The 16,541-nt window shown below is 50.3% G+C and overlaps 1 protein-coding gene across 3 annotated transcripts in view; it reads right to left on the minus strand.

Annotated features, from left to right (window-relative positions):
• The window catches only part of bmp2k (BMP2 inducible kinase), a 74,934-nt gene extending 59,935 nt beyond the window's left edge, over nt 1-14,999 (minus strand). For 2 of the 3 annotated variants that reach the window (XM_055918611.1, XM_055918609.1), the window contains exon 1: nt 13,969-14,999. In XM_055918611.1, coding sequence (XP_055774586.1) covers nt 13,969-14,122 — 154 coding nt within the window. In that variant the 5' untranslated portion in view covers nt 14,123-14,999. The remainder of the gene's footprint in view (nt 1-13,968) is intronic. The other variant, XM_055918612.1, reaches the window with a different exon arrangement.
• Between the last annotated feature and the right edge of the window lie 1,542 nt (nt 15,000-16,541).

Consider the following 16,541-nt stretch of genomic DNA (forward strand, 5'->3'; position numbering starts at 1 on the left):
CCAGGTGATATTTTAGAGCGCCTGGCCCAGGTGTTATTTTAGAGCGCCTGGCCCAGGTGTTATTTTAGAGCGCCTGGCCCAGGTGTTATTTTAGAGCGCCTGGCCCAGGTGTTATTTTAGAGCGCCTGGCCCAGGTGTTATTTTAGAGCGCCTGGCCCAGGTGTTATTTTAGAGCGCCTGGCCCAGGTGTTATTTTAGAGCGCCTGGCCCAGGTGTTATTTTAGAGCGCCTGGCCCAGGTGATATTTAAGAGCGCCTGTCCCAGGTGTTATTTAAGAGCGCCTGGCCCAGGTGTTATTTAAGAGCGCCTGTCCCAGGTGATATTTAAGAGCGCCTGTCCCAGGTGATATTTAAGAGCGCCTGTCCCAGGTGATATTTAAGAGCGCCTGTCCCAGGTGATATTTAAGAGCGCCTGTCCCAGGTGTTATTTAAGAGCGCCTGTCCCAGGTGTTATTTAAGAGCGCCTGTCCCAGGTGTTATTTTAGAGCGCCTGTCCCAGGTGTTATTTAAGAGCGCCTGTCCCAGGTGTTATTTAAGAGCGCCTGTCCCAGGTGTTATTTTAGAGCGCCTGTCCCAGGTGTTATTTAAGAGCGCCTGTCCCAGGTGTTATTTAAGAGCGCCTGTCCCAGGTGTTATTTAAGAGCGCCTGTCCCAGGTGTTATTTAAGAGCGCCTGTCCCAGGTGTTATTTTAGAGCGCCTGGCCCAGGTGTTATTTAAGAGCGTCTGGCCCAGGTGTTATTTAAGAGCGTCTGGCCCAGGTGTTATTTAAGAGCGTCTGGCCCAGTGCTCCAGTTGTCTTGAGAGATGTGGAGATCTAACGCCTTAGGTTATTGAAACGCTTGTGTAGTTTGTTACTGCTGCCGTATAACCAACAACAGCTCTGATGTCCTTTTTTATCTTCCAAAACACCCAAGTCCCATCCCACCACTTGGCCCAATGCCTACCCTAACACAAACTGGATGAATAATGAGATGACTCAAAATGGCACCCTATAGGGGCCAATAGGGCTCTGGTCAAAAGTAGGGCACTATGTAGGGAATTGAGTGGCATTTGGGACGCAAGCAATGAGTTGAGTTGAGTTTGAAGCAAAATAATTTGTAACAAAGAGGCGATGAGAGACAGCGATGCATCGTACCAGCGGTATTCTTTATAGGGTGCTAGAGTAGGACAAGGAGACACAATCCACCCATTCATTACCATTTACAGAATGCTAATAATGCTAATGTCTTCTGAAAGTATTCATACCTCAACCCCCCCACCCCTCCCAAAAGTTAAATGTTGTGTTACAAGCCTGAAGACAATACCACACAAGGTCAAGTGTAATTATTTGTTTGGAAATGTTTACAAAATGTTAAAAGCTGAAATGTCTTGACTCAAGTATTCAACCTCTTTGTTATGGCAAGTCTGAATAGGTTTAGGAGTCTTAACAAGTGCTTAACTAGTCACAATAAGTTGCACGGATTCACTCTGTGTGCAATAGTGTTTAACATGATTTTCTTAAATGACTACAGCATCTCTGTAAAGGTCCCTCAGTCGAGCAGTGAATTTCAAAACACAGATTCAAACCACAAAGACCAGGGAGGCTGTCCCCCCTCGACAAAGACCAGGGAGGCTGTCCCCCCTCGACAAAGACCAGGGAGGCTGTCCCCCCTCGACAAAGACCAGGGAGGCTGTCCCCCCTCGACAAAGACCAGGGAGGCTGTCCCCCCTCGACAAAGACCAGGGAGGCTGTCCCCCCTCGACAAAGACCAGGGAGGCTGTCCCCCCTCGACAAAGACCAGGGAGGCTGTCCCCCCTCGACAAAGACCAGGGAGGCTGTCCCCCCTCGACAAAGACCAGGGAGGCTGTCCCCCCTCGACAAAGACCAGGGAGGCTGTCCCCCCTCGACAAAGACCAGGGAGGCTGTCCCCCCTCGACAAAGACCAGGGAGGCTGTCCCCCCTCGACAAAGACCAGGGAGGCTGTCCCCCCTCGACAAAGACCAGGGAGGCTGTCCCCCCTCGACAAAGACCAGGGAGGCTGTCCCCCCTCGACAAAGACCAGGGAGGCTGTCCCCCCTCGACAAAGACCAGGGAGGCTGTCCCCCCTCGACAAAGACCAGGGAGGCTGTCCCCCCTCGACAAAGACCAGGGAGGCTGTCCCCCCTCGACAAAGACCAGGGAGGTTGTCCCCCCAAAGCCTCACAAAGACCAGGGAGGTTGTCCCCCCAAAGCCTCACAAAGACCAGGGAGGTTGTCCCCCCAAAGCCTCACAAAGACCAGGGAGGTTTTCCCCCAAAAGCCTCACAAAGACCAGGGAGGTTTTCCCCCAAAAGCCTCACAAAGACCAGGGAGGTTTTCCCCCAAAAGCCTCAAAGACCAGGGAGGTTTTCCCCCCAAAAGCCTCACAAAGACCAGGGAGGTTTTCCCCCCAAAAGCCTCACAAAGACCAGGGAGGTTTTCCCCCCAAAAGCCTCACAAAGACCAGGGAGGTTTTCCCCCCAATGCCTCAAAGACCAGGGAGGTTTTCCCCCAATGCCTCACAAAGACCAGGGAGGTTTTCCCCCCCAATGCCTCACAAAGACCAGGGAGGTTTTCCCCCCCAATGCCTCACAAAGACCAGGGAGGTTTTCCCCCTCAATGCCTCACAAAGACCAGGGAGGTTTTCCCCCCAAAGCCTCACAAAGACCAGGGAGGTTTAACCAATGCCTCGACAAAGACCAGGGAGGTTTAACCAATGCCTCGACAAAGACCAAGGAGGTTTGTTATAGGGCACCGATTGGTAGATGGAAGAAAAAGCAGACACTTAATATCCCTTAGAGCATGTTGAAGTTATTAGGTGACAACTGAGGATGGATCAACATTATAGTTACTCCACAATACGAACCTAAATGACAGAGTGAAAAGGGAACCTGTAGAGAAAATATTTTTTTTCCAATAAAAACGGCACTAAAGTAATATTGCAAAACAAAGTAGCGAAGACATTAACCTTTTGTCTGGAGCAAATCCAAAGTCACAGCGTACTGGTGGTGGCTGCATCATGTTATGGGTATGCTTGTCGCCGGCAAGGACTAGGGAGTTTAGGATAGAAGGAAAAGGAAGAGCTAACCGTAGAGGAAAACCTGGTTCAGTCTGCTTTCCACCAGATACTAGGACACAAATCTACCTTTCAGCAGGACAACCTAAAACCCAAGGCCAAATATACACTGTTGCTTACCAAGACGACATTAAATATTCCTGAGTGGCCTAATTCAGTGGACTTAAAAAACAGCTTGAAAATCTAATGGCAAGATTTGAAAATGGCTGTCTAGAAATGTTCAACAACCAACTTGACACGGCTTGAAGAATTTAAAAACAGGATTAATTTATGAGGGTTGAATAATTAAAAATATGTTTTACTTTCCATTACTTTGTGTAGATCGTTGACAAAAAAAAAAAGTGTCATGTCATTTTAATCCCACTTTGTAACAAAATGTGGGATTTTTTGTGTGTAAATCCTTCATGAAGATACTGTACATACTAGTGCCCTACATTAGAGCACTACGGGCCCCGGTAAACAGTAGTGCCCTACATTAGAGCACTACAGGCCCAGGTCAACAGTAGTGCCCTACATTAGAACAGAGCGCTACGGGCCCCGGTCAACAGTAGTGCCCTACATTAGAACACTACGGGCACCGGTCAACAGTAGTGCCCTACATTAGAGCACTACAGGCCCCGGTCAACAGTAGTGCCCTACATTAGAACAGAGCACTACAGGCCCCGGTCAACAGTAGTGGCCTACATTAGAGCACTACAGGCCCCGGTCAACAGTAGTGCCCTACATTAGAACAGAGCACTACAGGCCCCGGTCAACAGTAGTGCCCTACATTAGACCACTACGGGCCACGGTCAACAGTAGTGCCCTACATTAGAACAGAGCGCTACGGGCCCCGGTCAACAGTAGTGCCCTACATTAGAACAGAGCACTACAGGCCCCGGTCAACAGTAGTACCCTGCATTAGAACAGAGCACTACGGGCCCCGGTCAACAGTAGTGTCCTACATTAGAACAGAGCGCTACGGGCCCCGGTCAACAGTAGTGCCCTACATTAGAACAGAGCGCTATGGGCCCCGGTCAACAGTAGTGCCCTACATTAGAACAGAGCACTACAGGCCCCGGTCAACAGTAGTGCCCTACATTAGAACAGAGCACTACAGGCCCCGGTCAACAGTAGTGCCCTACATTAGAACGCTACAGGCCCCGGTCAACAGTAGTGCCCTACATTAGAACACTACGGGCCCCGGTCAACAGTAGTGCCCTACATTAGAACACTACAGGCCCCGGTCAACAGTAGTGCCCTACATTAGAGCACTACAGGCCCCGGTCAACAGTAGTGCCCTGCATTAGAGCACTACGGGCCTCGGTCAACAGTAGTGCCCTACATTAGAGCACTGCGGGCCCCGGTCAACAGTAGTGCCCTACATTAGAACAGAACACTACGGGCCCCCAGTCAACAGTAGTGCCCTACATTAGAACAGAGCACTACAGGCCCCGGTCAACAGTAGTGCCCTACATTAGAACAGAGCGCTACGGGCCCCGGTCAACAGTAGAGCCCTACATTAGAGCACTACGGGCCCCGGTCAACAGTAGTGCCCTACATTAGAGCACTACGGGCCCCGGTCAACAGTAGTGCCCTACATTAGAACACTACGGGCCCCGGGCAACAGTAGTGACCTACATTAGAACAGAGCGCTACGGGCCCCGGTCAACAGTAGTGCACTACATTAGAGCACCACGGGCCCCAGTCAACAGTAGTGCCCTACATTAGAACACTACATTAGAACAGTAGTGCCCTACATTAGAACACTACATTAGAACAGTAGTGCCCTACATTAGAACAGAACACTACGGGCCCCAGTCAACAGTAGTGCCCTACATTAGAACAGAGCACTACAGGCCCCGGTCAACAGTAGTGCCCTACATTAGAGCACTACAGGCCCGGGTCAACAGTAGTGCCCTATATTAGAGCACTACAGGCCCCGGTCAACAGTAGTGCCCTACATTAGAGCACTACAGGCCCCGGTCAACAGTAGTGCCCTACATTAGAACACTACAGGCCCCGGTCAACAGTAGTGTACTACATTAGAACAGAGCACTACAGGCCCCAGTCAACAGTAGTGTACTACATTAGAACACTACGGGCCCCGGTCAACAGTAGTGCCCTACATTAGAACAGAGCGTTATGGGCCCCGGTCAACAGTAGTGCCCTACATTAGAGCGCTACGGGCCCCGGTCAACAGTAGTGTCCTACATTAGAACACTACAGGCCCCGGTCAACAGTAGTGCCCTACATTAGAGCACTACGGGCCCCGGTCAACAGTAGTGCCCTACATTAGAACACTACAGGCCCCGGTCAACAGCAGTGCCCTACATTAGAACAGAGCGCTACGGGCCCCGGTCAACAGTAGTGCCCTACATTAGAACAGAGCACTACAGGCCCCGGTCAACAGTAGTGCCCTACATTAGAGCACTACAGGCCCCGGTCAACAGTAGTGCCCTACATTAGAGCACTACGGGCCCCGGTCAACAGTAGTGCCCTACATTAGAGCACTACAGGCCCCGGTCAACAGTAGTGCCCTAAATTAGAGCACTACGGGCCCCAGTCAACAGTAGTGCCCTACATTAGAGCACTACAGGCCCCGGTCAACAGTAGTGCCCTACATTAGAACAGAGCGCTACGGGCCCCGGTCAACAGTAGTGCACTACATTAGAGCACCACGGGCCCCAGTCAACAGTAGTGCCCCACATTAGAACACTACATTAGAACAGTAGTGCCCTACATTAGAACAGAACACTAAGGGCCCCAGTCAACAGTAGTGCCCTACATTAGAACAGAACACTACGGGCCCCGGTCAACAGTAGTGCCCTACATTAGAGCACTACAGGCCCCGGTCAACAGTAGTGCCCTATATTAGAGCTCTACAGGCCCCGGTCAACAGTAGTGCCCTACATTAGAACACTACAGGCCCCGGTCAACAGTAGTGTACTACATTAGAGCACTACAGGCCCCGGTCAACAGTAGTGCCCTACATTAGAACAGAGCACTACAGGCCCCAGTCAACAGTAGTGTACTACATTAGAACACTACGGGCCCCGGTCAACAGTAGTGCCCTACATTAGAGCGCTACGGGCCCCGGTCAACAGTAGTGTCCTACATTAGAACACTACGGGCCCCGGTCAACAGTAGTGCCCTACATTAGAGCACTACGGGCCCCGGTCAACAGTAGTGCCCTACATTAGAACACTACAGGCCCCGGTCAACAGCAGTGCCCTACATTAGAACAGAGCGCTACGGGCCCCGGTCAACAGTAGTGCCCTACATTAGAACAGAGCACTACAGGCCCCGGTCAACAGTAGTGCCCTACATTAGAACAGAGCGCTACGGGCCCCGGTCAACAGTAGTGCACTACATTAGAGCACCACGGGCCCCAGTCAACAGTAGTGCCCCACATTAGAACACTACATTAGAACAGTAGTGCCCTACATTAGAACAGAACACTAAGGGCCCCAGTCAACAGTAGTGCCCCACATTAGAACACTACATTAGAACAGTAGTGCCCTACATTAGAACAGAACACTACGGGCCCCGGTCAACAGTAGTGCCCTACATTAGAGCACTACAGGCCCCGGTCAACAGTAGTGCCCTATATTAGAGCACTACAGGCCCCGGTCAACAGTAGTGCCCTACATTAGAACACTACAGGCCCCGGTCAACAGTAGTGCCCTACATTAGAACAGAGCACTACAGGCCCCAGTCAACAGTAGTGTACTACATTAGAACACTACGGGCCCCGGTCAACAGTAGTGCCCTACATTAGAGCGCTACGGGCCCCGGTCAACAGTAGTGTCCTACATTAGAACACTACGGGCCCCGGTCAACAGTAGTGCCCTACATTAGAGCACTACGGGCCCCGGTCAACAGTAGTGCCCTACATTAGAACACTACAGGCCCCGGTCAACAGCAGTGCCCTACATTAGAACAGAGCGCTACGGGCCCCGGTCAACAGTAGTGCCCTACATTAGAACAGAGCACTACAGGCCCCGGTCAACAGTAGTGCCCTACATTAGAGCACTACAGGCCCCGGTCAACAGTAGTGCCCTACATTAGAGCACTACGGGCCCCGGTCAACAGTAGTGCCCTACATTAGAGCACTACAGGCCCCGGTCAACAGTAGTGCCCTAAATTAGAGCACTACGGGCCCCAGTCAACAGTAGTGCCCTACATTAGAGCACTACAGGCCCCGGTCAACAGCAGTGCCCTACATTAGAGCACTACGGGCCCCAGTCAACAGCAGTGCCCTACATTAGAGCACTACAGGCCCCGGTCAACAGTAGTGCCCTACATTAGAGCACTACGGGCCCCAGTCAACAGTAGTGCCCTACATTAGAGCACTACGGGCCCCGGTCAATAGTCGTGCCCTACATTAGAACGCTACGGGCCCCGGTCAACAGTAGTGCCCTACATTAGAGCGCTACGGGCCCCGGTCAACAGTAGTGCCCTACATTAGAGCGCTACGGGCCCCGGTCAACAGTAGTGCCCTACATTAGAGCGCTACGGGCCCCGGTCAACAGTAGTGTCCTACATTAGAGCACTACGGGCCCCGGTCAACAGTAGTGCCCTACATTAGAACGCTACGGGCCCCGGTCAACAGTAGTGCCCTACATTAGAACAGAACGCTACAGGCCCCGGTCAACAGTAGTGTCCTACATTAGAGCACTACGGGCACCAGTCAACAGTAGTGTACTACATTAGAGCACTACAGGCCCCGGTCAACAGTAGTGCCCTACATTAGAACAGAACGCTACAGGCCCCGGTCAACAGTAGTGTCCTACATTAGAGCACTACGGGCCCCAGTCAACAGTAGTGCCCTACATTAGAGCACTACCGGCCCCGGTCAACAGTAGTGCCCTACATTAGAGCGCTACAGGCCCCGGTCAACAGTAGTGCCCTACATTAGAACACTACAGGCCCCGGTCAACAGTAGTGCCCTACATTAGAGCACTACGGTCCCCGGTCAACAGTAGTGCCCTACATTAGAGCACTACGGGCCCCGGTCAACAGTAGTGCCCTACATTAGAGCACTACGGGCTCCGGTCAACAGTAGTGCCCTACATTAGAACACTACGGGCCCCGGTCAACAGTAGTGCCCTACATTAGAGCACTACGGGCTCCGGTCAACAGTAGTGCCTTATATAGCAGGTATTGTGCTATGTCAATTGGGACACACAACAGACCTCATTACACTAAACACTGCAGGTGAGGTGGAACTAACACAGGTGATCGTGACAACCAGAAATGGCTGGTCTTATTGTTGACTTGGGGGGGGGGGGGGGGGGGACACACATTTCCTAGAACTTTCTCTTGAATGTAAACATTGGCTGTTTGACATGCACACACACACCAGGAGTTTCCGTTAGTCGGTAATAGACGGCCCGATAAAATTAAAAGCTGACATAAAAAGTGCCCCAAAAACATTACCATCACAAAATAACATGTAGCCTAGTTGTTACAGGAATCAAAATAGCAGTCGATTTAAATATTTTTATTTTTTTATAAACAGTCATGCTTATCGGTCTATAGCCTTGTTAATGTTATGTTTTAAAATGTTCATTGGCATAATTTTGTAGATTTATGATACAGATTGAGAGCGGAAAAGTACTACTCTAGTAGAGCTGCTGCTTACAGCTCCTCAACGTAACGTTGCCCCAAACAGAGGAGTTTCAGGCTCTCTCGCCGAACGGTGTCGAGAACGACAGAGTAGGAACTACAGAAGACAAGAAAAGTGTCCGCCGAGCGATCCGTTGAGGAAGAGAGATAATAGACCAAATGGTGACTAGCTCACAGATGACTTCCTGTCGCTAAAGTCTGCTTATCAACTCTGAGGTCACCTTCTCAGAACAGAGCGTAAACGAGGGGGGGGGGGAAATGATGGAGTTCCTGCTCATCACCAGACACCACTCTGCTGTGTGTGTGTGTGTGCTCCTTCATCAGTAGATCTCAACCAGTGGTATATAATGACTAGTGTTGAAAACAGCACACGTTAACTGTCAAGGCAAATCAACAAAGAGACCCTATATTGGCTTGGCAAAGGATAGAGAAAACGTTTTAAGGTTAGGTAACTCACACCTACAGACTAGAAAATTATTCTCTGTTTGAGGCGTAGAGGGAATCTCATGCTTTTCATTGACCAGCTGCTGCTGACTAATGGCAGGAGGAAACATGATAAGTGGGGGTTTGGAGAGGGAGTGAGAACAAAGGGGGGGGTCTGAGAATTATTCATTGGGGTTAGTTCTGGACACAGAGAGTTGTCACATCAGCAACGACCCGCTAACAGACGCCACCAGCCTGCTAGAGGGACGGCAGGGTTAGAGGGGGACACAGAGAGCAGTCACACCAACAACGACCCACTAATAGACACCACCAGGCCGTATGGGGGCAACCAGGGAGAGGGGCCGTATGGGGGCAACCAGGGAGAGGGGCCGTATGGGGACAACCAGGGAGAGGGGCCGTATGGGGACAACCAGGGAGAGGGGCCGTATGGGGACAACCAGGGAGAGGGGCCGTATGGGGACAACCAGGGAGAGGGGCCGTATGGGGACAACCAGGGAGAGGGGCCGTATGGGGACAACCAGGGAGAGGGGCCGTATGGGGACAACCAGGGAGAGGGGCCGTATGGGGACAACCAGGGAGAGGGGCCGTATGGGGACAACCAGGGAGAGGGGCCGTATGGGGACAACCAGGGAGAGGGGCCGTATGGGGACAACCAGGGAGAGGGGCCGTATGGGGACAACCAGGGAGAGGGGCCGTATGGGGACAACCAGGGAGAGGGGCCGTATGGGGACAACCAGGGAGAGGGGCCGTATGGGGACAACCAGGGAGAGGGGCCGTATGGGGACAACCAGGGAGAGGGGCCGTATGGGGACAACCAGGGAGAGGGGCCGTATGGGGACAACCAGGGAGAGGGGCCGTATGGGGACAACCAGGGAGAGGGGCCGTATGGGGACAACCAGGGAGAGGGGCCGTATGGGGACAACCAGGGAGAGGAGAGAGGGGCCGTATGGGGACAACCAGGGAGAGGAGAGAGGGGCCGTATGGGGACAACCAGGGAGAGGAGAGAGGGGCCGTATGGGGACAACCAGGGAGAGGAGAGAGGGGTCGTATGGGGACAACCAGGGAGAGGGGCCGTATGGGGACAACCAGGGAGAGGAGAGAGGGGCCGTATGGGGACAACCAGGGAGAGGGGCCGTATGGGGACAACCAGGGAGAGGAGAGAGGGGCCGTATGGGGACAACCAGGGAGAGGGGCCGTATGGGGACAACCAGGGAGAGGAGCCGTATGGGGACAACCAGGGAGAGGGGCCGTATGGGGACAACCAGGGAGAGGAGAGAGGGGCAGTATGCGGACAACCAGGGAGAGGAGAGAGGGGCCGTATGCGGACAACCAGGGAGAGGAGAGAGGGGCCGTATGGGGACAACCAGGGAGAGGAGAGAGGGGCCGTATGGGGACAACCAGGGAGAGGGGGGCCGTATGGGGACAACCAGGGAGAGGAGAGAGGGGCCGTATGGGGACAACCAGGGAGAGGAGAGAGGGGCCGTATGGGGACAACCAGGGAGAGGAGAGAGGGGCCGTATGGGGACAACCAGGGAGAGGAGAGAGGGGCCGTATGGGGACAACCAGGGAGAGGAGAGAGGGGCCGTATGGGGACAACCAGGGAGAGAGGGGCCGTATGGGGACAACCAGGGAGAGAGGGGCCGTATGGGGACAACCAGGGAGAGAGGGGCCGTATGGGGACAACCAGGGAGAGAGGGGCCGTATGGGGACAACCAGGGAGAGAGGGGCCGTATGGGGACAACCAGGGAGAGAGGGGCCGTATGGGGACAACCAGGGAGAGGAGAGAGGGGCCGTATGGGGACAACCAGGGAGAGGAGAGAGGGGCCGTATGGGGACAACCAGGGAGAGGGGCCGTATGGGGACAACCAGGGAGAGGGGCCGTATGGGGACAACCAGGGAGAGGAGGGAGGGGCCGTATGGGGACAACCAGGGAGAGGGGCCGTATGGGGACAACCAGGGAGAGGAGGGCAGCCAGACAGGACCACTGATTGCCAATAACTAGATTAAATCATTATTCAAAATGACAAATGTAACTGAGACTTAATGATATTTTAGTTTAAAAATGACCAGACTAAATAAAATACAAGCGTAAATGCCAAATGTAAAACACTGGTGTGTTAATGATGCGCGAGGATTATCTAACTAGTATTTCGCAATGAAAAAAAATTCATGTCAATGAAAACAAGACTTTATTCAAGAGTCCTCTACTGTCGACCAATTACCGACTTGGGGGCGGAGACTTCAACTTGCCTCGAGAAAACGGTGTGCCCCGAACAGCCCGGAAAAAAAGGTTAAAAACTCACCGAAGCAGACAAATGAACACACACACACACCTCAGTGTGCACAGCCAGCTGCTTGTTTTTTAAATGATAAGTGGTAGAACAGGTTAGGTGGTTAGTCAGTGTGACTTGTTGCTAAGTGAGAGGAGAACACCTGTGTGACTCAGGAGGAAGTCTAAAGCCTAGATGTTGACTCAACCAGATTTGGCCTTGTTAGTATCAGGGAGCTGTTGGTCATTTTTGCAGGACTTGTAAACTTTTCTATGTTACAGTCAACTAAAGACAACAGAGTGGTGGGGCTTTGAGTGTAGGCCCATGTTCAATAAGGCAATACTGTGGAAAGTTCTAGAAAGAAATACATAATGTAGAACAAACTTGCCTCCCTGATATGTACTGTTAATTTTCTGGGAGAAAGAGAAAGAGCAATACTGCCCTACCAAGCAAAAAAGGCAGTTACTGCCAATTGGGTGACAAATGTGTCATTTTTGCTACATTAAATACATACTTAATCTTGTGGACAAGTATCCTGCCTCTCTTGTATTGCGTTTGAGAAAATGGGGGTCATGTTAGCAGTAACTGTATCAAGTTACTGTGTAACCAAGGTAAATAAAAAAGCTATTTTTCTCAGTTCTACGCTATGAGCAGTGTCTGCCTTTTGGCTTGGTAGGGCAGAGTAGCTAAACAGCTTTGGGGTGAAAATGGTTTAAACCCATTTATTGAAGACAAACAGCCAGTGGATGGAAGTGTATGTACTGGATGGGTACCAGGGCATGTCACAGACACCGATGTGGTGCTCCCGAACAAGTTATAACACCTTCTTTGAGGAAAACGCAGTGCCATCGTCGACGCGGCCCGCTTTGAGGAAAACGCAGAAATGTGTCTGTTACTTGAAGCACATTCGGCAGCGATCACAGCCTCCAGTCTTCTTGGGTATGACGCTACAAGCTTGGCACACCTGTATTTGAGGACTTTCTCCCATTCTTCTCTGCAGATCCTCTCAAGCTCTGTCAGGTTGGATGAGGAGAATCGCTGCACAGCTATTTTCAGGTCTCTCCAAGAGATGTTCGATCAGGTTCAAGTCCAGGCTCTGGCTGGGCCATTCAAGAACATTCAGAGACTTGTCCCGAAGCCACCCCTGCATTGTCTTGGCTGTGTGCTTAGGGTCGTTATCCTGTTGGAAGGTGAACCGTCGCCCCAGTCTGAGGTCCTGAGCAGGTTAAGGATCTCTGTACTTAGCTCCGTTAAATCTTTTCCTCAATCCTGACTAGTCTCCCAGTCCCTGCAGCTGAAAAACAGCGTGTGTTGCTACCATACCAAAAAGAGTGGCGACCCGTCTTTAAATAAATAATAAAGAAATTCTGCCACCATGCTTCACCGTGGGGATGGTATTAGCCAGGTGATGAGCGGTGCCAGGTTTCCTCCAGACGTGACGCTTGGCATTCAGGCCAAATCATTTAGTATTGGTTTCATCAGACTAGAGAATCTGGTTTCTCATGGTCTGAGAGTCCTTTAGGTGCCTTTTGTCAAACTCCAAGTGGGCTGTCATGTGCCTTTTACTGAGGAGTGGCTTCCATGAGACCAGACTATCATAAAGGCCAGATTGGTAGAGTGCTGGAGAGAGGGCTGTCCTTCTGGAAGGTTCTACCATCTCCACAGAGGGACTCTGGAGCTCTGTCAGAGTTACTATCAGGTTCTTGGTCACCTCCCTAACCAAGGCCCTTCTCCCCCAATTGCTCAGATTGTCCAGGCGGCCAGCTCTAGGAAGAGTCTTGGTGGTTCCAAACTTCTTCCATTTAAGAATGATGGATGCCAATGTGTTCTCGGGGACCTTCAATGCTGCAGAAATGTTTTGGTATCCTTCCCCAGATCTGTGCCTCGACACAATCCTGTCTCGGACCTTTACGGACAATTCCTTCGACATCATGGCTTTGTTTTTGCTCTGACATTCACTGTCAACTGTGGGACCTTTACATAGACAGGTGTGTGCCTTCCCAAATCATGTCCAATTAATTACATTTACCACAGGTGAACTCTAATCAAGTTTTTAGAAACATCTCAAGGATGATCAATGGAATAAGGATGCACCTGAGCTCAATTTCCAGTCTCATAGGAAAGAATCTGAATACCGATGTAAATAAAAGGTTTTCATAATTGTTTGCAAATTTGTTTTTGCTTTGTCATTATGGGGTATTGTGCGTAGATTGGTAAGAAAAACGTTGAATTTATATAACGCTGTAATGTAACAATGTGGAAAAAGTTAAGGGATCTGAATGCAAGGTATTTGGGTGAAGGTCATCCTATTCCTCTACATATACTATCCTTCAGATATCTACACACACACACTACTCGTCCTAATATTTCTAAATGCCATTCTTTGACTTAAGATCCATATGTTTGTCTATTGTTAGATATTACTGCACTATTGGAGCTAGGTTACATAAGCATTTCGCTACACCCGCAATAATTAACATCTGCTAAATATGTGTATGCGACCAATACATTTAGATTGTATGTACTTTATGTGCAATAGTCTAATGTTATATAAAAGAGAGATGACACACCTTCTGCTATGAGTTCTTCCACCGTGACTTGATACCGGCCCACGGCAAACACTTTCCCAAAGTAGTTACTGACGGCTCCAGAGCTCGATCCGGACCCGGAACCTCCTCCCGGTCCGCCGCTCTCCGACTTCGGCATACGGGAAAACTTCTTCATTCTTTGCTGTCGAGACTGACCTACAAATACAGTCCTTTGGTTCAACTACGGTCGACAGTAGCCAACTTTACTGAAGGATTCCTGACCCCCCCCCCCCCCCTTTCTACTTATGCCAAATGTTGTTATCTCGCATACTCTTTGAAATAACTTGACTTGCACTTTAACGTCATGACACAGCAAGGCGAAATTATCAGGCGAGGAAATGTTGCTCCTCTTGACCGACTGGTCAGCGGTTTAGCTAGCTATCTGGCTAACAACTATGCCTCCGAGTTGACAACAAAATGTGCTTGTTAGTTTTGGTCTTTTGACGTTAAAGCGAGACACTGAGCCAGTAGATCCACGCTGTTAGCTAGTTACCCGTGTAATATCAGCTAGCTAGCGTGTGGCTATCAGGTAGTCGTTGCTGCACCAAAACAGTCTGCAGACAGTAGTAGGCAGACGCTTCAACAACGAGCACTAGAAGGCATGTTAAAGCACTAAAGAGCATATAGCACGATACCGGTGTTGTGAGCACGGTATGCGACTCCGTCTCGCTAGCTGGCTGGCTATAAAATGTCCAACTGTTCCTTTTGTCAAACGATTCGTCGAAGAAACACTTGCCTTCAGCCCGCTACTTCTCTGGGACACTTCCCGCTAGGCTTGATGGTTGGCTAACTGTCTTCACTTGATTCTTTCAAGATAAGCTAGCTACGACCACATGTAACCTCCACCGTGCAATCCCACCGAAACTCCGCACGAACCGTTCATTAAATATCGCGTGCAATTCCGGTGGTTCGATTTATTTTATCATGTCTTCGGCCTCGTGTCTTGTTGATACCAGCCAGGCGCAGGCTCCGTAAACTTCGACCTCCTTCTTGACTAACCCAGCTCTGTCCGTCCCCTCCTATTGTTATGATTGGTTTGTTATGGTCCAATCAGACAGTTGACAACCTAACCCAGCTCTGTCAGTCCCCTCCTATTGTTATGATTGGTTTGTTATGGTCCAATCAGACAGTTGACAACCTAACCCAGCTCTGTCTGTCCCCTCCTATTGTTATGATTGGTTTGTTATTGTCCAATCAGACAGTTGACAACCTAACCCAGCTCTGTCCGTCCCCTCCTATTGTTATGATTGGTTTGTTATGGTCCAATCAGACAGTTGACAACCTAACCCAGCTCTGTCAGTCCCCTCCTATTGTTATGATTGGTTTGTCATGGTCCAATCAGACAGTTGACAACCTAACCCAGCTCTGTCCGTCCCCTCCTATTGTTATGATTGGTTTGTTATGGTCCAATCAGACAGTTGACAACCTAACCCAGCTCTGTCCGTCCCCTCCTATTGTTATGATTGGTTTGTTATTGTCCAATCAGACAGTTGACAACCTAACCCAGCTCTGTCCGTCCCCTCCTATTGTTATGATTGGTTTGTTATGGTCCAATCAGACAGTTGACAACCTAACCCAGCTCTGTCCGTCCCCTCCTATTGTTATGATTGGTTTGTTATTGTCCAATCAGACAGTTGACAACCTAACCCAGCTCTGTCAGTCCCCTCCTATTGTTATGATTGGTTTGTTATGGTCCAATCAGACAGTTGACAACCTAACCCAGCTCTGTCCGTCCCCTCCTATTGTTATGATTGGTTTGTTATGGTCCAATCAGACAGTTGACAACCTAACCCAGCTCTGTCCGTCCCCTCCTATTGTTATGATTGGTTTGTTATTGTCCAATCAGACAGTTGACAACCTAACCCAGCTCTGTCAGTCCCCTCCTATTGTTATGATTGGTTTGTTATGGTCCAATCAGACAGTTGACAACCTAACCCAGCTCTGTCCGTCCCCTCCTATTGTTATGATTGGTTTGTTATTGTCCAATCAGACAGTTGACAACCTAACCCAGCTCTGTCCGTCCCCTCCTATTGTTATGATTGGTTTGTTATTGTCCAATCAGACAGTTGACAACCTAACCCAGCTCTGTCCGTCCCCTCCTATTGTTATGATTGGTTTGTTATTGTCCAATCAGACAGTTGACAACCTAACCCAGCTCTGTCCGTCCCCTCCTATTGTTATGATTGGTTTGTTATTGTCCAATCAGACAGTTGACAACCTAACCCAGCTCTGTCTGTCCCCTCCTATTGTTATGATTGGTTTGTTATTGTCCAATCAGACAGTTGACAACCTAACCCAGCTCTGTCTGTCCCCTCCTATTGTTATGATTGGTTTGTTATGGTCCAATCAGACAGTTGACAACCTAACACAGCTCTGTCAGTCCCCTCCTATTGTTATGATTGGTTTGTTATTGTCCAATCAGACAGTTGACAACCTAACCCAGCTCTGTCTGTCCCCTCCTATTGTTATGATTGGTTTGTTATTGTCCAATCAGACAGTTGAAAACCTAACCCAGCTCTGTCCGTCCCCTCCTATTGTTATGATTGGTTTGTTAT

Source organism: Salvelinus fontinalis, chromosome 4, assembly GCF_029448725.1.
Source record: "Salvelinus fontinalis isolate EN_2023a chromosome 4, ASM2944872v1, whole genome shotgun sequence".
In the NCBI taxonomy this organism is placed as follows: Eukaryota; Metazoa; Chordata; class Actinopteri; order Salmoniformes; family Salmonidae; genus Salvelinus; species Salvelinus fontinalis.